The sequence below is a fragment of the Vitis vinifera genome, chromosome 9, assembly GCF_030704535.1.
Source record: "Vitis vinifera cultivar Pinot Noir 40024 chromosome 9, ASM3070453v1".
NCBI classification, from domain to species: domain Eukaryota; kingdom Viridiplantae; phylum Streptophyta; class Magnoliopsida; order Vitales; family Vitaceae; genus Vitis; species Vitis vinifera.
In genome coordinates this window covers 6,407,891-6,432,987 of record NC_081813.1, presented here as the reverse complement: position 1 = coordinate 6,432,987, position 25,097 = coordinate 6,407,891, and the positions used below count along the sequence as shown (strand labels likewise).

The 25,097-nt window shown below is 35.2% G+C and overlaps 3 protein-coding genes across 4 annotated transcripts; 1 reads left to right on the top strand and 2 right to left on the bottom strand.

Moving 5' to 3' along the window:
- The first annotated feature begins 1,340 nt into the window (after window positions 1–1,340).
- LOC100853298 (pentatricopeptide repeat-containing protein At1g52620) lies at window positions 1,341–15,262 on the top strand. 2 transcript variants are annotated; one of them, XM_059739540.1, is made up of 3 exons: window positions 1,341–4,204; window positions 4,302–4,401; window positions 14,336–15,262. In XM_059739540.1, exon 1 carries the CDS (start codon window positions 1,480–1,482, stop codon window positions 3,946–3,948), a length of 2,469 nt encoding a protein of 822 aa, XP_059595523.1. In that variant the 5' UTR covers window positions 1,341–1,479; the 3' UTR covers window positions 3,949–4,204; window positions 4,302–4,401; window positions 14,336–15,262. The 2 variants fall into 2 exon arrangements, with proteins under 2 accessions (XP_059595523.1, XP_059595524.1); XM_059739541.1 differs by having other exon boundaries at window positions 4,283–4,401.
- A 2,573-nt stretch (window positions 15,263–17,835) lies between these two features.
- Window positions 17,836–19,123, bottom strand: LOC100247461 (EG45-like domain containing protein). Its single transcript, XM_002269605.4, has 3 exons — window positions 18,541–19,123; window positions 18,187–18,466; window positions 17,836–18,092 (listed from the first exon to the last, which is right to left on the bottom strand). The coding sequence occupies exons 1-3, from the start codon at window positions 18,644–18,646 to the stop codon at window positions 18,086–18,088; spliced, it is 393 nt and encodes a 130-aa protein (XP_002269641.1). The 5' UTR covers window positions 18,647–19,123; the 3' UTR covers window positions 17,836–18,085.
- A 563-nt stretch (window positions 19,124–19,686) lies between these two features.
- LOC100242325 (O-fucosyltransferase 13) lies at window positions 19,687–24,610 on the bottom strand. The gene is made up of 6 exons (XM_010656469.3): window positions 24,305–24,610; window positions 23,994–24,073; window positions 23,376–23,446; window positions 23,179–23,267; window positions 21,186–21,416; window positions 19,687–20,711 (listed from the first exon to the last, which is right to left on the bottom strand). The coding sequence occupies exons 1-6, from the start codon at window positions 24,430–24,432 to the stop codon at window positions 19,979–19,981; spliced, it is 1,332 nt and encodes a 443-aa protein (XP_010654771.1). The 5' UTR covers window positions 24,433–24,610; the 3' UTR covers window positions 19,687–19,978.
- Between the last annotated feature and the right edge of the window lie 487 nt (window positions 24,611–25,097).

The window sequence follows — 25,097 nt, the reverse complement described above, 5'->3', positions numbered from 1 at the left end:
TACACCACCACCATTCCATAGTTTTTTTTTTTTTGATTGGACACCACCATTCCATAGTTGTGCCCCCATTTGAAGAGGCTGCTTCATCTCTGAAGATATGAGAAAAAATGGTTGGTATCTGCAATTGGATATGTGATTTAGAGAATGTTTGGGGTGATATTGACTTTAATATATGGTGTTTTTCAAAAGTGTTTTTAAAAAGTTACCTTCAAATAATTCTTCATAAATCACTTGGTAGTGAATCTCCATATCTTTAAAAATGATTATTAAGAGTTTGTCAAACATCAAATTTTTTAGAAAAAAAAGTGTTTAATTCTCTCAAAATCACTCCAAAGAGGCTCTTAAGAGTGTGTTTGATGTACTTCCATGGGAAGTATTTTTTATTTGATAGTGTTTTAAAAAAATACTTTTAGCTTAAGAAATGTTTTTAAAGAAAAATTAAGATAGACAAAATTTATAAAACACTTTTAGTTTAAAAAATGTTTTTGAAAAAAAGTAAAATGTGATAAAATTTAGAAAACACTTTAAATTTGTTAGGAAACAGTGGTGGGTTAAACAAAAGTTTTGTAGTGTTTTTTGAAAATGCTTTAATTAAAAACACTTAAAGTAGAAAGATTGTAAATATTCTTGGAGTATGTTTGATAATGATTTTAGAAAATGTTTATAACGTTTTTAATACTTAAAGAATAAAAAATTTTAAATGTTAAAAAGATTAAAAGTGTTTTTAAGAATCATTGTCAAACGAACTCTTGATAGAAGTATTTTTTTTCTCAATGGTTTTTGCGAGGGAAATGCTTTTTTAATTTTTTAAAAGTGTTTTTAAAAATTGATCAAAAGTATATATATATTTTTTTAAAAAAAACTCTTTTTATACTAATTGTTTTTATAAATGTTATCAAATTTACTTTTAGGTTATGTGTGTGTTCTAAACAAATCAAGGGAAATGTAAGAGAGAAAATAAAGAGAAAAAATAGGAGAAAGAAAAAATCTAAGAAAAATAAAAAATAAATTTAAAATTAATAAATTAATTTTATATATTATTTTAAATTTATTTAGTTTATTTTAACTATTTGATATAAAAATGAAATAATTTAAGAATGTATAAGTTTTTAATTTAATTTAATTACATTTTATTTTTTTGGTATTTTTTAATGATATAATTAAATATAAAATTATCATTTAGAACCAAACATACCCTTAATATTTGCGAATTTGGAGTCACACCGAAAGACACACAGATGCATCAGGTCTGAATGTTTAATTCACCAAAACAATGGGAAATGAACCTGTTTAAGAACAAACATAAATAAAAACAATATTATTATTATTATTATTAATCTATTATTTTTAAATTTCTCTAGCCGGAACAAGCAGACCACTCCGTCTTCTTCTCCGTCTCCATCCTCCTTTTCTCCGCAAAATGTACCCAAGTTTTCCAACAATTCTCTAGCCTCTAAAACCCCCAGACCTCTCTCTCTCATGTCTAAAACCCTTCTCTGTCTTATCAAATCCAAAGCCAAACCCACTCCTCCCTCTAAACCCTCTCTTAAACCCCGCATCAACAACCTCGTCAAAGATATCTTAGAGGTCCTCCATACCCACAACCAATGGGAAGAAAACCTCCAAACCCGATTCTCCGAATCCGAGGTTCTCGCATCCGATGTTGCCCATTTAGTGCTCGATCGAATTCGTGATGTTGAATTGGGTCTAAAGTTCTTCGATTGGGTCTCCAGAGGACAGTATTCTGGTCCCATAAATGGGTTTGCGTATTCTTCGCTTTTGAAACTCTTGGCGAGGTCGAGAGTGTTCTCGGAGATGGAAGTTGTGTTGGAGAATATGAGAGTTGAAGAAATGTCACCAACCCGGGAAGCGATGAGCATTGTAATTCAAGCTTATTCAGATTCTGGGTTGGTTGAGAAAGCTCTTGAATTATACTATTTTGTGCTTAAAACGTACACTTATTTTCCGGACGTAATAGCTTGTAACTCGTTGCTTAACATGCTCGTGAAACTTGGTAGGATTGAAATTGCGCGCAAGTTGTATGATGAAATGCTTGAGATAGATGGTGCTGGAGATAGATGTGTTGATAATTATAGTACTTGTATAATGGTGAAGGGTCTTTGTAAGGAGGGGAAACTTGAGGAGGGTAGAAAGTTGATAGAAGATAGGTGGGGACAGGGTTGCATACCAAATATTATCTTTTACAATACACTTATTGATGGGTATTGCAAGAAAGGTGACATGGAAATGGCTAATGGGTTGTTCATAGAGTTGAAATTGAAAGGGTTCTTGCCAACTGTGGAAACTTATGGGGCCATTATAAATGGATTTTGCAAGAAGGGGGATTTTAAGGCCATTGATAGGCTTTTAATGGAAATGAATTCAAGGGGTTTGACAGTTAATGTTCAAGTTTATAATACTATTATTGATGCTAGATATAAGCACGGTCACATTGTTAAGGCAGTGGAGACCATAGAAGGTATGATTGAATGTGGTTGTAAGCCGGATATTGTGACGTATAATACTCTAATTTCTGGTTCATGCAGGGATGGTAAGGTCTCGGAAGCTGATCAACTTCTAGAGCAGGCATTAGGGAAGGGATTGATGCCAAATAAATTTAGTTATACTCCGCTTATACATGCCTATTGTAAACAGGGAGGATATGACAGGGCTTCAAATTGGCTCATTGAGATGACAGAAAGAGGACATAAACCTGACTTGGTTACTTATGGAGCTCTGGTTCATGGCCTTGTTGTAGCTGGTGAGGTTGATGTTGCATTGACTATTCGAGAAAAGATGCTGGAAAGAGGAGTGTTCCCTGATGCGGGTATTTACAACATCTTGATGAGTGGTCTTTGCAAGAAATTTAAGCTTCCTGCAGCTAAGCTGCTGCTTGCCGAGATGCTTGACCAAAGTGTTCTACCTGATGCATTTGTTTATGCCACTCTAGTGGATGGGTTCATTAGAAATGGCAACCTAGATGAGGCAAGGAAGCTATTTGAGCTCACAATTGAAAAGGGCATGAATCCTGGCATTGTTGGGTACAACGCCATGATTAAGGGCTACTGTAAGTTTGGAATGATGAAGGATGCTATGGCATGCATCAATAGAATGAAGAAACGACACCTTGCTCCAGATGAGTTCACTTATTCCACTGTAATAGATGGGTATGTAAAGCAGCATGACTTAGATGGTGCACAGAAGATGTTTAGAGAGATGGTGAAAATGAAATGCAAGCCAAATGTGGTTACTTACACCTCTCTGATTAATGGGTTTTGCCGCAAGGGAGACTTACATCGATCCCTAAAAATTTTCAGAGAGATGCAAGCTTGTGGTTTGGTGCCCAATGTGGTTACATACAGTATTCTTATTGGGAGCTTTTGTAAGGAGGCTAAACTTATAGATGCAGCCTCCTTTTTTGAAGAGATGCTCATGAACAAGTGTGTTCCTAATGATGTTACCTTCAATTATCTTGTAAATGGGTTCTCAAAAAATGGAACTCGTGCAATTTCTGAGAAAGGAAATGAGTTTCAAGAGAATAAGCAGTCCATGTTTCTGAATTTTTTTGGAAGAATGATATCAGATGGATGGGCTCCAAGGTCTGCTGCTTATAATTCCATCCTTATTTGCCTTTGCCAATATGGAATGTTCAGAACTGCATTGCAGTTGAGCAACAAAATGACAAGCAAGGGCTGCATTCCAGATTCTGTTTCTTTTGTTGCCCTGCTACATGGTGTTTGCTTGGAAGGGAGATCAAAGGAATGGAAAAATATTGTTTCTTGCAATTTGAATGAGAGGGAGCTCCAAATTGCAGTCAATTACTCATCGATTTTAGACCAGTACTTGCCTCAAGGAACATCTGAGGCTTCAGTGATTTTGCAGACAATGTTTGAAGAATGCCAATCTCATAGCAAAGTAGGGGACAATATCCAAGTCTCAGTAAGTTAGGGGAATGAGGGGAGCTCAAAAACCTCACTTGGTTCATCTACAAACTGAAGAATGGGTGCTTACATGAAATGATGGGGGTATGATGAAAAATTAATATCCTATCCTCTTAATACTTCAGAGTTCCTCTTTTTATCTCATTAGGCCCATGGAAAAATCATCCAAATATATTTTCATCTGGCCTTCTGTCAGTGAAACCCTAAATTCAATATGGCCTTTGTCATCCATTCAGCTGCCAAATTCATGCAGTTCCTTCATGGTAGGAAAATTTTACAGATTATGTTCTCTATTCCTGAGTAATTTTGAATAGCTGCCCATAATTATGAATTAATATCAGTTTATTGCTGCTTATGCAGACATTTTGATGCCTTTCAAGTGCAAACAAATTAAAAGCTGGTAGTTTAGTAATCAACTATATTTGCACGATACTAAAGCAGGAGTGACATTACTTTTGAGGTATGTTGAGAGAATATTGTTTTATTTTTCTTTGTTTTGTTTCTATATAATTTATGTGTTTCCATGAATATATACCAAAGAACTAGGGCCAATGCCTTCTTGTTATGTAACTTGTGATTGTATTGTTCCTTTCTGAACAAATTTATCTCTGTGTTCTTCTAGATAGACACTCAAAACTAAAAATATGAATGAATATACAGATCTCTTAATAAATTGCACTTATAAATAAAATATGGGGATTTTGTTTGACTCCCCATGTCCATGCTAGATCAAAAACATGCATGTGCATGTTAACAAATCATAGTGTTTTTGACATGTTGGGAGGACATGGGGGGAGGAGGAAGATGGTGGGGAGAAGCTAAAATATTTGAAAACGAACTCCTTTTATGGTATGTTATCAATCAAGGAAAGATTAGGATTTCCAATTGATGAGGTTTGGAGTTAAAGGTTGCCTTCTTTTCTTGGACAACAGTGAGGTACTTTTGAAAATGGGCCGACCATTTGATTTTTAGTGGTTAGAGATCTCAAATAGGTGTGTGAGATGGACATTGGGTTTGTAAGTTGACCTTTTTAGGCATTTGAGAGTTTTTGTGGGGAGAAAAATAGCTTTCTTCATTAAATTAAAATCAGAATAGTACATGGAATAAATATAGAGCAAAGTTTTTAAAGTTGTTCCTCAGGCAAGCATTGAGGCACACTTCAAGGCAAGGCAGCTGCAAAATGCGTTGAGGCGTAAGAAAAGAAACGTTAGCCATTAAATGTCTATTCAAGGCATGGCATGGCTGAGGCATGCCTCAAATGCCCTTTTCACATCTTCAGGGTTGAGGATGTACCCAAGGAAAAAAAAAAAATCTAATAGAAATAGATCAAGAGAAGAGAAGATAGTCCTCATCGTTTCAACTCAATTTTGCTCTTGTTGGGGTTGTTGCCTTTCTATTTCTTGGGTTGCAGGTTTTTTCCCTCGTCTCTCTTGTTTTTTCGTCTCTTCTCTCTCTCTCTCTCTCTCTATGTGTGTGTGTGTGTTTCTACATCTCTCTCATCTTCTCTTTCTATTTTTGTGTGTCCCTCTCTTTTTCTCTCTTCTTTCCTTGTTTTGTGTTTGTTTTTTTTTCTTTGATTTGTGTGAAAAGTCAAACCAAATGTCATTATTTCCTATTTGTTGATTGAGTTTCCATTTTTTTTTTTCCTTTTTTGAAATTGCTGGAAGGAAAATATTTTACTTTCCATTAAATCATTGTCAAATATACAAGGATATTATAATAGATTTAGAAATATATGTCACTTTTTTAATTTTTTTTTATATTCTTATTTTATAATATTTTTTTTCTATATGTCAATCATATAATATAATTATTATTATTTTTCAAATAAAAATGATTATGTACTTCAATTATTATTATTTTCAAATAGCAAAAAATTTATGAAATCCAATTATTATTATTTTTTCATTTATGTTATGGAATTATTAATATGGTTTATGTAACAAATGAATTTATTGTGAAACTTATCATTCATTTAATTTAATTTGATTTATTTTAAATATTTATTACCTATATAAATTAGAATCTTAAAAGGCTTATGTCTCAACACCCTGAGGCTTACACCTTGCCTCATGAGCACTAAAACGCTTCGTCTTATACTTTTGCCTTTAAAAACTTTGATAGAGAGGGATCTCACACCAAAATCTCAACCTTCCTAGAAAATAAGAACTACTCAAACAAAAAAAACAAACCGAACAACTCCCTAATATCCCTAAAATTTGAATTTATTAAGAGAAAAACTAACTAACAAATTCCCTAACTTTTTGTCACTCCCCTTTAAGTTGGAGCATAGATATTTATCATGTCCAACTTGCTGATTAGATGTTCTAGGTTAGGTCTCATGTGCCCCTTGGTTAAAATATCTGCTATTTGTTGTGTGATTGGAACTAATGGCAAACAAATAACACCAATCTCAAGTTTCTCCTTGATGAAGTGTTGGTTGATCTCCATATGCTTGGTCTTGTCATGTTGTATTGGGTTTTGGGCAATGCTGATTGCTGCTTTGTTATCATAGTACAGTTTCATGGGAAGCTCAAAAGGTTTCCTTAGCTCCTCTAGGACTCCTTTTAACCACAATATTTTACATATTCCATGCATTGTTCTGAACTTAGCTTTGATACTTCTTGAGCGACAACACTATTTTTTGCTTCTCCAAGTAACTAGATTATTCTAAACAAAGGTTCAATACCATGAGGTGGATCTTCTATCTGTGACAGATTCGGACTAGTTTGCATCAGTATGGATTTCAATGCTCCGCTGTTCGTTCTTCTTAAAGAATAAATACCTTAGAATATTATAGACGACTTCAAGATGTTCTTCATATGGGGCGTGCATAAAGTGCCTCACCACGCTAACAACAAAGGCAATATTTGGCTGAGTGTGGGATAAATAGATTAACTTGTCCACCAACCTCTGCTCTCTTGCAGTATCCACAGGAACTCCTTCCCGCTTTTCCCTAAGCTTCAAATTTAGATCCATGGGATTATTTGGGGGTTTACAACCTCTCATTCCTATCTCTCTCAAAAGGTTTAGTATGTATATTTGTTGAGGTACAATAATCCCTTTCTTGGAATGTGTCACTTCCATACCAAGGAAATATTTCAATGATCTAAGATCTTTAATCTCGAACTTTGAAGCTAAACTCTTCTTTAACCTGTCCATCTCCTTTACATCAGCACCGGTGAGGATGATGTCATGTATATAGACTATTAGAATTGCAACCTTCCTTTTGACTAAAAACTTCATGAACATAGTATGATTTGTTTATCCTTGAAGGTACCCTTGCCTTTTAACTAATCGAGTAAACTTCTCAAACCATGCTCTAGGGGATTGCTTAAAGTCTATATAAAGATTTTTTTTAGTTTCCTTACCTTGGAACTGAACCTTTCGTCGAAGCCAAGAAGGGAATCCATGGATACCTACTCCTCTATATCACTATTGAATAAAGCATTTTTGACATTAAGTTGTTGCAACGGTCAATCCAAATAGGTAGCAATTGACAAGAGCACTCTTATTGTATTTAGCTTTGCAACTGGTGCAAATGTCTCTAAGTAATTAATGCCATACATTTGAGTGAAACCTTTGGCCACCAACCAAGCCTTATATCGTTCCAATGAGCCATCAGAGTTGTATTTGATTATAAACACCCACTTGAAGCCAATAGTAGACTTACCTTTAGGTAAGGTTCACTACCTCCCAAGTTTTGTTCTTCTCAAGAGCCTTTAGTTCTCCTTTCATTTAGGAACATTTAAAGCATCCATACAGTCTTGGGAATTTCTACATTGGAGAGTTGTGTGGTAAAAGCAACAAGAGATGATGATAGACATTCATAGGATACAAAATTAGACATAGGATGTTTAGTACAAGCTTTAACACCCTTTCGATGAGCAATAGGAATATCAAGATTACCAACTTGGGAAAAGTTTTACTTGACTTGGGATTTGAACGTTGATTTGTTCTTGGATCAGATTTATGACATTGCTGCAAAGTGGAGTTATCCTTTCCTTGAATTTTGTTTCAAACAAAGTTACATCCATGAAAACAATTTTTTTTTTTTGAAATGGGATCAAAACATTTATACCCCTTTTATGTTGGAGAATAGCCAACAAAAATACATTTTTTTGCTCTAGGATCAAGTTTTGCATGGTTGTGATTGTGGACATGAACAAAAGCAATGCAACAAAAAATTGAAAAGACGTGGGAGAGAGTTTTTGAAACATAAGGGTAAATCTGTTGAAACCTATGATGTAGAAAAGGAATTTTTGAAAACATGGGAGGGAGTTTGGAATTTTAAAACTCTTTTGGCCTTCTCCCCATTAATACTTAGGAACTTTTGTTGAAAAAAGCAATGATCGAGCCACTTCCAAAAGGTATTTATTTTTTCTTTCAACCACTCCATTTTGTTATAGTGTTTCATTACAAGAACTCTAGTGCACTATACCATTTAATTTGAATAGACGATTTGTGAATCATCTGATTATTGATTATCAAATCCTTTTTTTCAGGAAAATATTTTCCTAAGATTGTGTTGAAATATTTCTTTCCATCACTTCTAAAAACTTAAATATTTGCTTGAAATTGTGTTTGAATCATTTTGTGAAAATTTTTAAAAACTTGTTCAACTTAAGATTTTTCTTTTAATAAATACACCCAAAATATTCTTGTGTGATAATCAATGAAAGCCATAAACCATTTTTTACTTGAGAGTGTACTACCCCTAGATGGTCCCTGAACATCACTGTGAACAGTTAAAAAATGATTTAGAGGGTTTATAAGATTGTAAAGGAAAAGATTCTCGAAAGTGTTTTGGCAATTCACACATGTCACATTGAAACAAATATGGATCTTTATTGCTAAACAAATTTCGAAATAGATAATATCTAAAGTTGGGATGACCTAACGTAAGGTGCCATAATATTATTTCATTTTCACTAGAAATGGAAATAGATTCAAAGCAAGTGCTTTGAGATTGTCTGTCCAATTCAGTTCCAACTTCAAAGAAGTAGAGTCTTCCACTTTGTCTAGCACTTTCAATCATCCTCCTTGAGTTCAAATCTTGAAACTCACATCAAGATGAGAAAAAATTAGCTTGACACTTTTGATCTCATGTTAGTTTACTACTAGACAATAAATTATAAGACAAATTTGAAACATAAAGGACATTCTAAAGAGTGAGAGATGAGGAGATAACAATTGACCATTTTTCAAATATAGCTGAAAGTGAGCCATTGGCCATCTTAACTTTTCAATTTCCTGCTCACCGATTGCAAGATGAAAATAGCTTGGATGAACCAATTGTATGATCAGTTATGCTTGAATCTATGATCCATGGACAATTAGAATTGGCACTAATAAGGGCTACAGGAAGATAATTACCTGTCTGAGCTAAGGAATAAGAAGGTGGCTGATTTGTTTGGGATGATTGAAGAAGTTTGCACAGTTGATCTATTAGTTCCTTTGTGAAAGCAAGAGTCTTTGAGGAAGTTTGTTGCCCTTGATCGATACTTCCAACTTGAAAAGCACGATCTTCATCCCTATTCTCTTCTTGCAGTTTTGTGGCTTACCGCGTATCTTCTAGCAGGTTTCATGCACATGCCATGGATGTTTGCAGTGGTCACACCATGGTTTTTCCATTTGTTTGGCATCCATTTTTCCTTCCCCATGACTATACCTTTTAAGATCCACCCTCTTACATTATCCAAGTTTTTGTTGAGTTTAGCTAATGAGACAAAAACTCTTGTCATTTTCCTCTCTTCATGTGTCTTACATTGTCCTTGGGACAATCTCATTCATCATCATAGCACAAATCTAGGTCTTGCCATAGTGCCATCATTTCGTTGTAGAGTACTTGGTTACCTCATGATCTCCTTGCTTTGATTGCCAAAACTTGGATTTCAACCTGAATATTTGAGACAAGTTTTCCAAATCCAAGTATATATCTTTAGTAGTTGGTAAAAACAAAAAAGGCTTTCCAATTTCAAGCTCCGTAGAATTGATGAGCAAGACAATTATCATGGAGTTCTTAGATCTTCATGCCTTCATATTCGGATTGTCAGTTGCCATTCTTTTTACTTCATTGGTTAAATGTCCAAGTTCTCCTTTTTCCATCAATCACCAACTTTGCTGACTAAACCTATTCCATATAATGTTTACCATTCAATTTATGAATAGTTAAATGAAGAAAGTTGGAATTTTCTAGGCTATTAAATGAAATGGCAGGGCTAAACTGAGTGCCCTCCAAAGCTTCCTCTGTTGATGCATTTATTATTAGTAGCACCTGTTATTGCAGTCTTCACCATTGACAAATTTTGATCAAGAGGCCAAAGCTCCGATACTATGAAAGTTTTGGTGGGGAGAAAAATAGTTTTCTTCATTAAATTAAAATCGGAATAATACATAGAATGGAAAGAGATCTCACACCAGATTCTCAATTTCCCTAGAAAATAGGGAGGACATGGTTTGAAATCAAATTCCATCAACTTGTAGAAGTTGGCAGTGTGATTTGAAATGGGTTCCATGCATTGGCAATACTCTAGCTGCATCGGTGGATGACATGGTTTTCAGTAAGTGGGTGGTGGTGGGTTTTGCTCTTTTGGTTGAAACAGAGCTTATTGTGCAAGAAAAGTGTGCAAGTAAAAGAAAAAATTGCCTTGTTTTATGTGATTTGGTGTGTCGGTGGGTTTGAATAAGGTTGTGTGATCACTTAGCTTGATGTAGAGGTGAGGCCCAAGTTTCATTTAGGCAAGTGAGATAGACTCACCAATCACATTGAAATAACACTTTTGGATCACATGCTTTTGAAGCATTATTCACATTTATTATTGTTTTCTTAATGTTTCATGCTTTTTAAGGCACAACGCACCCACTCAATCAAGTTTGATGCCGTGATGACTTATGATTTTTTTGTAGTGGAGTGGATAGGCTCAATTCTATTGAAATAAATAAATTTTAATATTAGCAAACATTCTGAAAATTTGAAACTTATCAGTGAATTATGTCTCCTACAATTGGGCATTTGTAATACGAAACATGTTTGAAAATTGCTTGCTTTAGCATGCTCTAAGAACTAAGACTCAGTATCAATTTATGAATATTTAATTTTTAATATTATAATGTTAATCAAAATGCATGCTTTTACAACTATTTAAATAATGTTAAATGTGATAGATGTTTAATTTATTAATTTTTTTAGTCTACCTAGTTTTATTTATGTTCTCATAATTTTAATAATTTGCTTAGAAGTTTTTTTAGCTTTTTAATTAGCATATTGTGAATATCACCCCATATCAATCTAGAATACTAAGATTGATGCACCTTGAGACTTCCTGAATCAATTATATCAATTATTGAGACTGATACATATATATATATATATATATATACCTCCCCATCCCACCAAACCCTATGCTACTTGAGTTAGGCCTTAAAGGTGAAGCACAACTCCCTTATTTTAAACTTGACAGTGCATTCTTCAAATCCTTACCTTAATGCCTTTTGTTTGAAGGATTTTAGGACTGAACTCTTCTTCTTTCTTCTTTATTTTTTGATTTTTAATATGGATTGAACTTGCAACCTCCCATCCCTACCCAATTGGTTGCCACTTGAGCCTTTTCTTCTTCTTGTTCTTCTTGTTCTTCTTTATTTTTATTTTTTGATTTTTAATATGGATTGAACTCGCAACCTCCCATCCCCACCCAATTGGTTGCAACTTGAGCCTTGGTTACTTCTCTCATTGACATGTATCCATGCAATGTAGCCCAGTATGCACCCTTAGAATATCAAGAATAGGTGTTTCCACTTTAGCTTTGGTTACTTCTCATTGACATTTATCCATGCAATGGAGCCCATTATGCACCTTTAGAATATCATGAATAGGTGTTGCATTTCTTTTTATGGTTACACCTAACATTTATATGGCAAAGGAAAGTTCTTCTTCTTCTTCTTCTTCTTCTTTAATTTTTATTTTTTGATTTTTAATATGGATTGAACTTGCAACCTCCCATTCCCACCCAACTGGTTGCCACTTGAGCCTTGGTTACTTCTCTCATCGACATGTATCCATGCAATGTAGCCCATTATGCACCTTCAGAATATCAAGAATAGGTGTTGCATTTCTTTTTATGGAACACCTTACATTTATGTGACAAAAGAAAGTTGCAAGTGCTCTCATGTCATTTTTGACTTATTGGCAGCTCTTTAGAAAGCTCACACACGAAAATATCCTTATGCAACAAGGAGGACAAGAACAACAATAATAAAATTGCATGTTAGCATGCAAACAACCTCTTTATCACAATGCCAAATTATTCTCCATGTCTTATTTGTTATCCCATAGAGCGACAAGCTGATTGATCTGGCATGATGATTTTGAAAAATTCTTTGTGGTATTTTGGCAAATCCTGCAATAAATGGTGATACTAGGCTAAACATGGAAAAAGGAAATACCAATTGTCAGCTAACATTTCTTTCAATAAGAAAGATTTATTGTATTTATTCAACATTAATTTTACAGTTAGGAGAGTGTGAAATAGCTGCAAAAGCATTACTGGAGAATAGAAGTGTGGATGGACATGGTGCCTTTTGGCTATAATCAACCACTTTGATATCAATAGTTCCACTGTTACATGGCTTGTTAGTGCTGCACAGTCATCCCATTATCCCGCAACCCTTTTCACACTGCGACAACTAGATTGCTAGGTGGAAATTGATCTTTCCTGTTTTTGTTGAAAATTCTTTGTGGTATTTTGGCAAATCCTTCAATAAATGGTGATACTAGGCTAAACATGGAAAAAGGAAATACCAGTTGTAGCTAACATTTCTTTCAATAAGAAAGATTTATTGTATTTATTCAACATTAATTTTCCAGTTAGAAGAGTGTGAAATAGCTGCAAAAGCATTACTGGAGAATAGAAGTGTGGATGGACATGGTGCCTTTTGGCTATAATCAACCACTTTGATATCAATAGTTCCACTGTTACATGGCTTGTTAGTGCTGCACAGTCATCCCATTATCCCGTAACCCTTTTCACACTGTGACAACTAGATTGCCAGGTGGAAACTGATCTTTCCTGTTTTTGTTACACCGGGTAGCTGGAAGAAATAGCTAAGGATTAAACAAGAAAATTCCTTTTTGTTTTTTGTTTTTTTTTTTTTTTAAAAGAACTTATGTCAAATGATTTTCCCTTTTTTACTTGACATTCCTGTGACCCTTATGATTTGTGTGTTGCAGTTGGTGCTTGCTTGTTCAACTATAGGGCCTTATGCATGCATGCATGGAGTACTGTACAATTTTGCAGAGCCAATGTCCACAAGGACTAGGCTTTGCTTCTTGCCTAATAAAAGTGGCTAATATTGCCAAGACCAAGAGCCCCATCACCAGCAGACAAAAAAACACTAGCAAATCTTTATGTATGATTGCTCTTCTAATGCCAAATTTATGACTGAGAAACACAATATCGTGTAGTTTTTCCATTTCCCTGTTTTACTTATTGTCAACATTAAGAGTGATATTGAATACGACTGATAGGCAACATCCACAGTTCAACATATATTTTCTCAACCATGGGAATTGTGTGATGACGTTACCATGTTTGCTGCATTTTAGTTAAGCATTCCCTTTTACTATGGCATTCCTGAAGTGATAGCAAAAATTGACTTCTGAAGTAGTAAGTGATTATCATGGGTGCTTTAATATATGAAGTATATGGTTGGCAATCAGAAAGTTACATCAGTGAAATTACTATCTTATTCTGATAATATCACAAAATTCCCCTTATAACCTTCAATAACGCCCATGGAGTAATGCTTCCAAATACATCTTCTGCAGTCCTTCTGTCATTAAAAACCTGAAGTACGATATCACCTTTGTTGATCTTTTCAGCAGTCAAAATTTTTGCAACTTCTTTATTATAGGTTTTTTTTTTTTCCAGATTGTGCTCTCAAAGCAGTTGGGAATAGCTTCTTGTAATTATGAGTTAATACCATTTTATCAGTGTTAGTGCAGGCATATTATCAGTTTGATGTCTTTCAAGTGCTGATAGATCATATTATTGTACTCTTCTAATCAACTATATTTGCATGATATTGGAGAAAAATGACATTGCTTTCCAGTTATGTAAGGGAATATTTGTGTTGTGTTGTGTTGTTTAGTTTTTTAACATACTTGTAACCTTTTTTTTTTAATCAACAGCCACACCAAAAGTCAAAGGCTTCTGGTTGGTCTATTAAGAATAAAAAGGTTAGCAACAATGTCATGTTGTAGTTGAGGCGATTTAGTGAGGTGGCTCTGATAGGTGATTGTATTATGTTCCTGGACTGTAGTAAGTCAGTGGATCATCTCTTGCTTCATTACTCAGTTGTATTAGGGGTTTGATACACAGTATTTATGCCTGCAGGAATGGACTGGATTCCTCCGAAGACCATTGTAGATACGCTGAATATTGCATTTTGGGGGCATGCCAGAGGCAAATTTTATGGCTAAGTCATTTGTCTGTCTTTGGTTTGAGCAATCTGGCTTGAGAGGAATACCAGATTTTGTGAGCATAGGTGGAGGCCTATGGTGGCATTGTGAGATGCTGTCAGCTTTCCATTTTCCTTTTGGATTTCAGTTACGGATGCCTTCTCTGGCGTTCAATTGAGTTTGAAGTTGCTCCAATGATGCCTTTCTTATTCTTCCAAGAACCAGTGTTGTGGAGGTGCAAGCTGATGAGTGAAAACCATGTCCAACTAGTGTTCTCAAGTTTAAACTTTGACAGTTGCTATTCAACAACCTGGGAAGAACGGAAATTATGAGAGCAATCAAAGATCATGAGGGTGCATCAAGGCTTTTTCCATGCATGCTAAGTTAGGTTCAGCCATTTGTGACACAGATTCAGGCCCTTGTGGAATCCTTGCATTTTTGGTTCAATCTTTGGGATTGTCCAACCTACCACTGGATGAAGGTTCTAATACTGTTATTTCCTTGGTTGTTTAAGGAAAAGCTGTGACTCTTGAAGCATGATATGTGGTTGCAGCAGATCATGGATCTAGCTATATTTTGGGAGCACTTCTATTGGAATCCCTGCTCAGCTGATCAGGTAGCAGATTGACTAGCCAAGTGTAAAGCCTTAAAATTACATTTTTTTTGCTGGGGAATTTTGACCTCCATCTGTAGCTGCCATTTTTGTGTCTTGTAACTGGTGGTAGTTGCCAGTTGCATTTCCTTACTTTTCTTTGTTTAGCTTCTCTACTGTATGGTCAGATTTTGAATTTTACAGAGAATAGCTCAATCATTTATTGTACATCCTTTTGCCAGTCAATGAAGGATATTGTTTGGTGGGTCAGCCTTGTTATTTGACTACACTGTAGCTCTTTAATTATGGACTTATATTTTCCACTTTGTAGGTGAGTCTGATCCGGCCACCTACGTGGTCAACCTTAATTTGCGGCGGCTCTTTTGTATCTACAAAATTAGTCAGTTTGACAGTTTTTTTTGAAAGAAAAAAGAAATGGAATATTTGACAAAATTTAAAAAATATTTTAAAAAAATTAAAAAATCATTTATAATATAAATATTTTTTTGAAAAAAATAGGACTTCAAAGAAAAATACAGCCAAGAGCAATCTTAAATAGATTGGCTAACATGCTGGTTTTGCCCCATTAAAGTATCCATGTGCCTTCACTTGATGAATATTTGAACCATGATTGAGGTTCACATATGAAGTCAATGTTGCTAGGCGTTGGAAACGTTCACACTCCGACATTTTCAGAAAGGCAAAAGGAAGTCTGAGTGGGGTTTGTCTAGTTAGTACTGGGGAAACCAGGCATTTCTGGTCCAATTCACTGAAATGCCAAAAGTAAATCATTAGTACATTTCCTTACGTTGTGGTTCAATTCCTTACTTGTTTTTGGTACTGTTTTCAAAACTTAAAACATAATGCCAAACTTATTTTTAAAACTATTTTTTATTCTTTAATTTAAAAACAAGTTTTAGAAAATAGGTTCATATCTTCTATTTTGTTTTTAAAAATTGATAAAAACAATCCTTACTTATTTTTTAAAAATTGTTCTTTATTTTACTTTGTTTTCAAAAATTATTTTTAGAAAATAACAATTAAATAGTGTTAAAATTTTTAAAAAACCGTTCTTTATTTTTAAAACAAAAAATTGTTTTCAAATCACACAACCAAACAAGTTCTAAAATTTTAAAAATAATTTTTAATTATTTTAATGAACAAATTTTATTTGAAAAGTTAAATATAAAAAATTATGTTTTTACCTTATGTTCCATGAATTTATTTCAGACATGTGAAAGATTTTAAAGTATTTTTTACTTTTTTAATTGTCGTTTAGAAAATTATATAAAAAAATCCAAAAATATTTGAAAATTATTTTAAAAACAACTTATTTTCAAAATAAATTAAAAAAAATGTTACAAGTCTATTAAGAGTACCTTTAAAAAACGTATCTAATTTTTTTAATATTGGAATGATAAAAATTTTCAAGTATTAAAAATGTTAGAAGTATTTTCTAAAATTCCTATCAAACAGACTCCAAAAAATGTGTTTTATGTTAGAAAAATGTTTCCAATTTTTAGAAACATAGACCAATCATGCCCTTAGGTTTTGAACTCTTCTCTAACCTTCAGGCTTTAATAGTGTGTAATATCAAGGGGATGTAAAGAGCAGGATGTAACCCAAATATGCAGAAGTGTATAAAAATGCTTCAAGCTGAAAAAGAAAAAACCATACAGCATCATAACCCCTCATGAGGTCTAGAAAAGAAGAGTGTCGACCCCTAATTAAAGATCTTTAGCTCACTCAAACACAGATTTGATAACGATTCTTTTGTGTTCACATGATTCTGCATCTTCAAATTTTTTTAGTTATTTGCTTTTTTAAAAGCACCAAAACAACCATTAAAAGGCCATCCCTCACAACTTTTTGTGGCTTTTCCTCACAAGGCTATCATACCAACCCAACAACTAATCTTTTACTCACGGCAGGAGCATCAAGGGAAAGAAGAAATGCCGCAGCATGCAAGTACTTCATGATGGATGAGAATATGATTTGTCATCTCCTCCCTATGGATCATGCACAAGCAACACTCTAGTTAGCCATGGACTGGCCCTTCATGAGTTGACTGGTTGTAAGGATCTACTTTCATGCTTCCTACACAAAGAAACACACTTTTGGATGGACTTGAGATCCCTAAAGATAACTCAGAAGCACCCCAGTTAATTTATCGCCTAAAAGAAACAAACCCAAATCATGGTAACTCTTCAGAAACAAGGATTCAGCACCATTCATTCCCTTAACCCCTAAGTGAGATGTCATATATAATTCTATTCATTTCTTCTTCTTTAGTACTAATTTCTTTACTTATTTGAGAGAAGATATGATCCAAGTCTATACATAATTGACGTAGTTGAACAACCAATTTTACTAAAAGTTTAAGTTTGTATGATCTAGACCTATAACACATATTGTGCGCTTCAACAACCTCCCTCACATGTAGCCTCTTTTAGACTTTATTACACTTTTGGACTTAATAATTGGGAAATAAAGTAGCATCCTTTTAGGATTAATAAATTGAGTGACCTCCCGCCATCTCAAAAGTTTAAATTGTAAGATTTAGATCCACAATATATACAGTGGTTTATTGCATGTGTTGGAATTTGATATGGTTGAAGTGTCTTGAATTCAACATTGCAATATCTCCTTCTTATCTGAATTTCATCCTATATATCACCTCATATTTTTAGGAGAGCAAAGTCTCAACAGATAGTGAACATTCTCTCATTCACAACTAGCCACATTGTGCATTGTTCACCCTTGGAATATCAAAAGTAGAAGCTGCATTGCCTTCATGCAACACCACTGCGTTATATGATCTTAAAAGAGAACTACTTATATGCGACTTTGGACATCGTTTCTCACTTCATTAAGAGCTCACTTATAACCAGCGTCTTTGGAAATATCCATTGCAAAAAGTTACAAATGAAAGCATCCTCGTGCAATAACAGAAACTACTACAACAACTACTACTTGGTTTTTTTAATCACAATTCTGCATTGTTCTCCACACTTTTGTTGGTTTATCCCACAAAGTTCCCAAGTTACAAGCAGATTGTGCTGGCGATGTGACTCGGCCTTTTGCAGTTCTTTGTCAAATCCTGCAATGAAAGGTGACAGAGAGTTAAACAAAGGAAGAAGGAATCGGAAGCAGATGAGTCAACTGTCAGCGTAAGATTTCTTTCAAAGACTTACTGTATGTACTCCACATTTATTTTCATGCTAGGAGAGTGTGAAATGGCTGCAAAAGCATCGTTGGACAAGAGAAGCGTAGAGGGGCAGGGCCTGACTGAGCAGAAATCAACCACTTTGACATCAACTGTTCCATCCTTGCATGGCTTTTTAGCTCCACTCAGGCACCTTAACCTATAACGTCTCCCACAGGCCGCACCATTGTCCCACAAGCCTTCACTCACTGAAACAAATAGATTGCCAGGTGGAAACTGATCTTGCCTGTTCCCATTACACCTAGTAGCTGCAAGAATAACAAATGATTAAACACCAAAACTTCCATAAAAACACACTTCACTTGATAAAGAGTTTGCTTACGAGTATAAGGAGGGTTGTAGGAGTTTGCAGTGCCAATGTCCCCATGTACCAGGCTTGCTTCTTTGCAGAACAAAGCTACCAAGATGGCCACCACCCACAGCCCCATTGCCCTGCAGCACTCACAGACAACAGTACTACCAATATGTTATGCTGGATTGCTACTGAGATGCCACATTTATACTCTTGAAAAACCGCTAGTTGCATAGCTTTTTTCCATGGTCACTCAATGCTGTTCTCATTATGGAGGAAACTAGATGGTTGATCTTAACAGCCGAAAGCTAACAGCTATACTGCAATATTAATAGTTACCTCATCTCTATGAAATCATCACAAGGGGTTGTGACTAATTAGTGTCATGTCAACCATAATATATGGTTTGTATGTTACCCTGGCATTCGAGGTGCCGTGACTAAAAGCAACCACTCAAAAAGGACGTGGTTTCACGGGTCATTTAACTGCATATATGAGTTTGTAATTTGAATTCTTTTGAGGAGAACTCTTGGCTAGCAAACAAGTATCATAAGTCATAACAGTGAGCTGCAAGTGAGATAAATTAAACCATAAAAGTGGATACAATGAGTAATTAAGGAAGATAAGAGCCAAGAAGTCCGTGATTCCACACACGGGGCCGACTACGAGAAAGTGTGGAAGCAAATTTAAGGTAGGGCATTTGGTCTATGGCGGCTGAAAATCATGGGGTACACTTTTGTGAAAATGATCAAAGTTTCACATGACAGAATTTGGGCCAAAGAACGTGTGGACCATGCATGTACGCACCCTCCATAGTAGGTTAAAAGTGATATAATCACGCCTGGATTGGCGGGTGTCAAGCTGTATGCAGTATTTCCAAAGGAAAGGAAGGAGGAGATGGAAATGCAGGTTGGTTGGTGTCCACGGTCCACCTTTCTACAAGTTTGAACTCTATTCCCAAAACAGACTATGCTTCTCAAGCTTACAATTTCAAAATACCAAGCGGGTAAAAGGCCTGTGATCCTGTTACGAAATGAACCAATTGCATACAAGTTGGTTACACAAATTCTAGGTTATCTCATTTCATTCTATGATCAATTAGACTGGCAATAAAGGCAATCTCACAAACAGAAGGCATAAAATCACCTCATTATAAATCTGTTTAAGAAAATAATATGAATTAAGATGCCTTCATTTTCGTGTAATCTCCAAATTGTCTCCAACCCAACATACAGATTTTGCCTTTTGGCTGCCCCCACAGTTCACACATCAATAGAGGGATTTAGTCAAAATGGATATTATAAGTTACAGAATTTGCATAAGCAATTAAGTAGCTGATGCCGAGAATCTCTGGCCCCACCAGATATTCTGAGTAAGAAACATGTATGGAGAGGGCACTTTAATCCTCACTAACACATTACAAAAAAAATTAAAACTAATCAGACAGAACTATAATCTGGACCTTAAGTCACAATTTGAACTCACAGAAGCAGTCTGGCAAAGCATATCCTCTCCCCATGCCAAAATCATCACCATGAACCTTCCACAGGGCTTCCATCAATTCCTTCCCTTTCAATCCCTGCGAAGTGAATTCAGCAAAAGCTCTTCTACTTAAGAAAACAGTTTTAGACATTCTATTGAAAGCTCGCATTGCTGCAACCATCTTGTCCATGTTTCCAAAATACGTAGCTATGTAGGAGTCACTGTTGATAGATACATAATAATCCAGTGCAGCTTTTGTATTCCCATGCATGCTTGTGAAATCCTCGCCACTAAGGAGGCTAGACTTGGTAAATACATTGGTGTAGATAGAAGTTAGTCCTTCAATTTCCATCAAACCATCTCCAGCTGCCAGATAAATATTCGTGTCTGTTGGAATGGAAAGTGCTTGAAGTATGAAAGCTGTCTCACTCGGGGTAAGGGGGCATTTCCCACGGTTTCTCCAAATTGTGGCCATCTCTCCAGCCCAGGGTTTTCGATCTCCTCGGACAGCATCAACAGATTCCAAGGAGGCAGGTGAAAGGCTTGGGTACTGACATTGGCTGTAAGCAACCATATCAGGTTCAAAGCGAAGGTGAAGGGAGAGAAATGGTTTTGGTATGGCTTGCAGAAGTTCAGCACCTTTCTCCTCCAACACTTTGGTAAGGCGTAATGCATTGTAACAAGCTTGACAGAGGGCAGCCTTGGCGTACAGAGGATACCTACAAGATCATGTTTCAGAACAAGGATGAAATCACACATGCCTGGATTAAAGAATAGTGCATAAAAAGAGGATAACAATATCACCAAACTTTTTTCTTGGTTGGAGAGGTAATTTAAATTTGTTACTTAGACACCCCCGAATAACAGAAGTAGTGCTTACAGACTTATACAATTATATCAGAAAAATATACAACAGAACCAGGATCCAATTTCAATCTCTCTTTCCCTGCACCTTCTAAAAAAAATATATTTTTCTGCACCTCCTAAAAAACAATATCTTTCTCTGCACCTGAAGGAAGTTTAAACATGATACACAATCATAATTACCAAAACCGATTTTTACATTTGTTCTGGCAGTACTGCGATTGGATATAACCTAATATGGTCTGATTGTTTTGACCCTTTGAAATCAATGCAACAATTGTCTCCAAGTCAAATTAGTGTAACTACAATGCCAAAATATGATATGGTACCTGTCCCTTCTTTGGCTCATTGCTGGTGTGATTGAAATGTAATGATGTTCGAGTAAAGAAGGAAGAATACTTTCAATGTAATCAAATTGGCCTTTCCGGCCTTTCCGTTTACTTGTGTCCACTCTAAAAGGTTCTCTTGATGCAATCTCTGGTGGCAAATCTTTAACAACTTTAACATAGCCATCCATCTGTTGAATGAAGTAGTCGACATCAAACACATCTGCAAAACCACTGAGAAGGCACACAAAAGAGTTATGCCATAATATTGTTGATTTCAAAAGCTTAGAAAAGAATTCCCCTCTCTTTGCTTATCAAAAGAACAATAAAGAAAGGAAGAAAAAGATGACAGCAAAAAAAAGAAGGTACAAATCGTTGTAGATTCATTGACAAAATTAAAAACTAGCATCCATGTGATATTTTATAAATTCTTCTCCAAACAGTCAAATGTAAAAGGAACAACATTTTGAGAGAACTTGCCTATATGGCATCAGAAAATAAGTAGTTAAATCTTATTAATGAAAACATCCACAGAAGCATAACAAATTTAAAAAATAAAAATAAAAAGAATAAAATAAGAACACCTTCATTGGGACAGATCTAGAGCACACTAAATATGTTGGAAAGTCCTATCTCCTACCTTTTTTTCTTGGACAGGAAAAGAGTAAATATATATTAATAGTGCTAAGCAAGTGGTGCAATATACACAATGTATACATTTGATGCCAAAACAGGCAACCAAGGGAGAGAGGAAAACAAAATACAAGCCCCCTTGCCCCACATTGAGCTAAGCCACCCATCTCCTACCTTCAAAGATCCAAAAGGGAAGCTGAGAGAAGATCATTGGCTTTGAAGGGATCAGAGTTTCCTATCTAAAAACTCTGGCCTTTTTGGAGTTTCATTAAGTATCACCATATAGAGATTCAGTAAATCAAGTTACCAATCAAGAAAACTTCCACAAAACAAACAGCAATATAGAAGAGAATTTGAACTACATTGGATCATAACAAAGGCATTGTTGCGGAATTCCATCAAGTCCAAGTCCAAGGGGGAAAATAACATAAACAAACTTCCACAAAACAAACAGCAATATGAAAGAGAATTTAAACTATTTTGGATCACATAACAAAGGCATTGTTGTGGGAAAAGATGGCTTTTCCTGGATTCCATCAAGTCCAAGTCCAAGGGGGGAAATAATATAAACAGGCCCTGTAAGTTAAGCTAACTGCCTACGACTAATCAAGTCTGATGCCATTGTACAATGGACTCCCCTAGTATAATGAGATTCACAAATGAGGCATCATACCACATATTCAGTAACCATAACTTATATGTTCCAACTCTACCTATTTTTGGACTCATGTTAAAAACTCATTGGCTGAGCCGCTGAGGCCATCTTTTCTTATGCGGTTTCAGGATTACAGATAACCTGAAATTCACCCTTGTGATGATTTATAATTACTAACCGGTACATTTTCCATTCTACATGTATTGATTGTAATCAGGTGTGAATGTTTTGGAGGTAAGTAGAGTAGATTGTAATTTTGCTGGCTTTGTTTTTATTTTCATTTGCTTGATGCTTGATTTTAACCTTTCTTTCCTACTTCCTCATTTTTCTTGTGCAGTAAGAGAGTATTGATTAAAAAAGATCTGTTAGCAACCTGGCCACATAAGCAGTAAACAAGGCAATCAAACCTCAAAAACCAAGTCCCAAGTCCAACAGAGGAAATCGTTGTGATGATATATACTCATTCCATTTTCTGTTCATTTAAGTTGTGCTACACAAGTTTTTTTCACAATTTACAACCACAATTACCATTCATTGAGTAATATTTATTCTTCTACTGCCACAAAATAAAAATGAAATTACATTAACAAAAAACATTATAATCCTTTATTTTGATAAAAGATGAGAAATCTAATTTCTAATTTCTTCAATTCTTCATTAAGTTTGAAAATCAGTTATAATAGTATTTTCAGCAATCCCTTAGATTACCTTGATTCATTCCAATATGCAGCGACTTCAAACTTTGGCAAAACCAGAGTTGCATTCAGCAAACGAGCAATGCCAACACCATCGCAGAACTGCAACCACCACAAACAATGCCCATATTTACCTTGGCTGCAATAAAAATCCAGTAGTTTTTGCACAGACCTGAAAATTGCAATTGTGGAGATATTCTAAGTACTCACATCCCTCCTCATTTGATTGAGTCCACCATAGCAATCCACTCTAATATATCCATTATTCTTTGCTGGAAGAGCTGCAGCATTTCAACAAAAAACCAATGCAATTTTCTGCAATGAAAGTCAATTACATTTGACTCAGAATATCAAAAATCAAACAGAAAGTAACCCTTGCCCTCATTACTATCCGCAAGCATTCTATTAAAATTCTCGAGTTGTTCCCAGAATGTTCTACCTACCCTGTTTTTTCATCAAAAGAAATAAAAGATCCCAAATTATACCATAAAATTGTATGCTCAAATATCCCAAGTATTACAAATGGTGGTCTTATTTACACTCCATTTTGAGCTCTCAATATTCCCATTGCAAAATCAAGGATAGGAAATTAAATAATGGTCAACTGCAACCAATATTTTCTTCATTCCAAAAACAGTTCAAGAAAATCATATTCTTGTTATTCTTTTTTTCAGAATGCAGCATTTTTTTTTCCTCCCTACTAATAAAACATATCCTAGATTTCCAATTATTCACATGCTGAAGAACTACCAAATCATGGGTTGTCCCTATGACCCCAAATATTTCAAACAGAAAAAATAAAACAAAATAAACTAAAATTCTACTAACCTGTCAAATCTCCATCTAGCCACCATTTGCAAGGTCTCCATTCCACAAGCCTTCGCACACTCCAAATATCAAATTTTCGACTGCGTGAAGTTAACTTTCGATTTGTCAAACATGCAGTGCATAAGAATACAGCAATGTAAAAAAGCATAACTTTGCACTCTGTTTGGGTGCCAAGAAAACTGAGCAAAATATAATAAACAAAATCCCAACCACAAGTTGATATTTTCTGGTTTCTATTTGAATAGAAGCTAAAAAACAAAATTGATCCCATATCATAGCTTAATTGATTGCCGGGGAAAAAAAAAACATACCTGGGTGAGGTGGGAGAAAGGGAGAATTGAGAAAAGGGCGAAGGAGGGGATATCAAGAAGGTGGCAACGACGAGCGTGAGAGTGAGGACCACAATGCTGAAAAGAGGTTTCACTGTGAAGGCAATCATTTGATCACGGGGAAAGGAAAGGATTGATCGATTGATCCGATTCTGGGCGAGTGGATTTATGTGATAAGGGTTCGGTCTGTCCGTGGAAGAAGATAACTAAAGTTAGGGTTTGTCTGAGCCGAAGAGAACTATCGGATGGATCGTCGAAAAATATTTAAGTCTTGTGTTATTAGATTTCAAACACTGGGATATGATATTTATAGCTTAGATCTCAATGTCGGTGAGATTTTTTTATATTTTGTTTTATTTTTTTATTTTTTTTAAGAAACAGCCATTCCTCACCATCTCCGATCCTACCTTTCTTTTAGGTTGTATTTTATTTTCTATTAAATATTTCAACTCCACAACAATTTTTTTATTATTTAAAATTAATAATAATAATAACCTAAAGAGACCCGTCAAAGTAGCTGTGGACCCCGCATTTTGGCTCATGCGTTTTCCACTCGATGGCGAGCTTGATTCTTATTTTGAAAAATTGATTTTTATTTGATTAAGAAAATTTGACTTGGAGTCGCCACTTATTTTTGTTTTATTTTTAAAAGGGTAAACAAAATAAGAAAGAAAAACCCTAAGTGTGACTCCTTACTTTGGAAAAGGTGGCCTGTGAAAAACCGGATCGGGTTCGGGGGTCAGGTTACTTATCGGGAAGGTACGGTTAAGATCAT

Coding starts and splice junctions, on each gene's coding strand:
- LOC100247461 (XM_002269605.4), bottom strand. CDS start 18,646: ATGGGGCTGTGGGTGGTGGCCATCTTGGTAGCTTTGTTCTGCAAAGAA. Junction 18,467..18,540: donor CTACAACCCTCCTTATACTC/GTAAGCAAACTC, acceptor TTATTCTTGCAG/CTACTAGGTGTAATGGGAAC.
- LOC100853298 (XM_059739540.1), top strand. CDS start 1,480: ATGTCTAAAACCCTTCTCTGTCTTATCAAATCCAAAGCCAAACCCACT.
- LOC100242325 (XM_010656469.3), bottom strand. CDS start 24,432: ATGATTGCCTTCACAGTGAAACCTCTTTTCAGCATTGTGGTCCTCACT. Junction 24,074..24,304: donor CTTTCTCCCACCTCACCCAG/GTATGTTTTTTT, acceptor AACTTCACGCAG/TCGAAAATTTGATATTTGGA. Junction 23,268..23,375: donor TCAATCAAATGAGGAGGGAT/GTGAGTACTTAG, acceptor TGGTGGTTGCAG/TTCTGCGATGGTGTTGGCAT.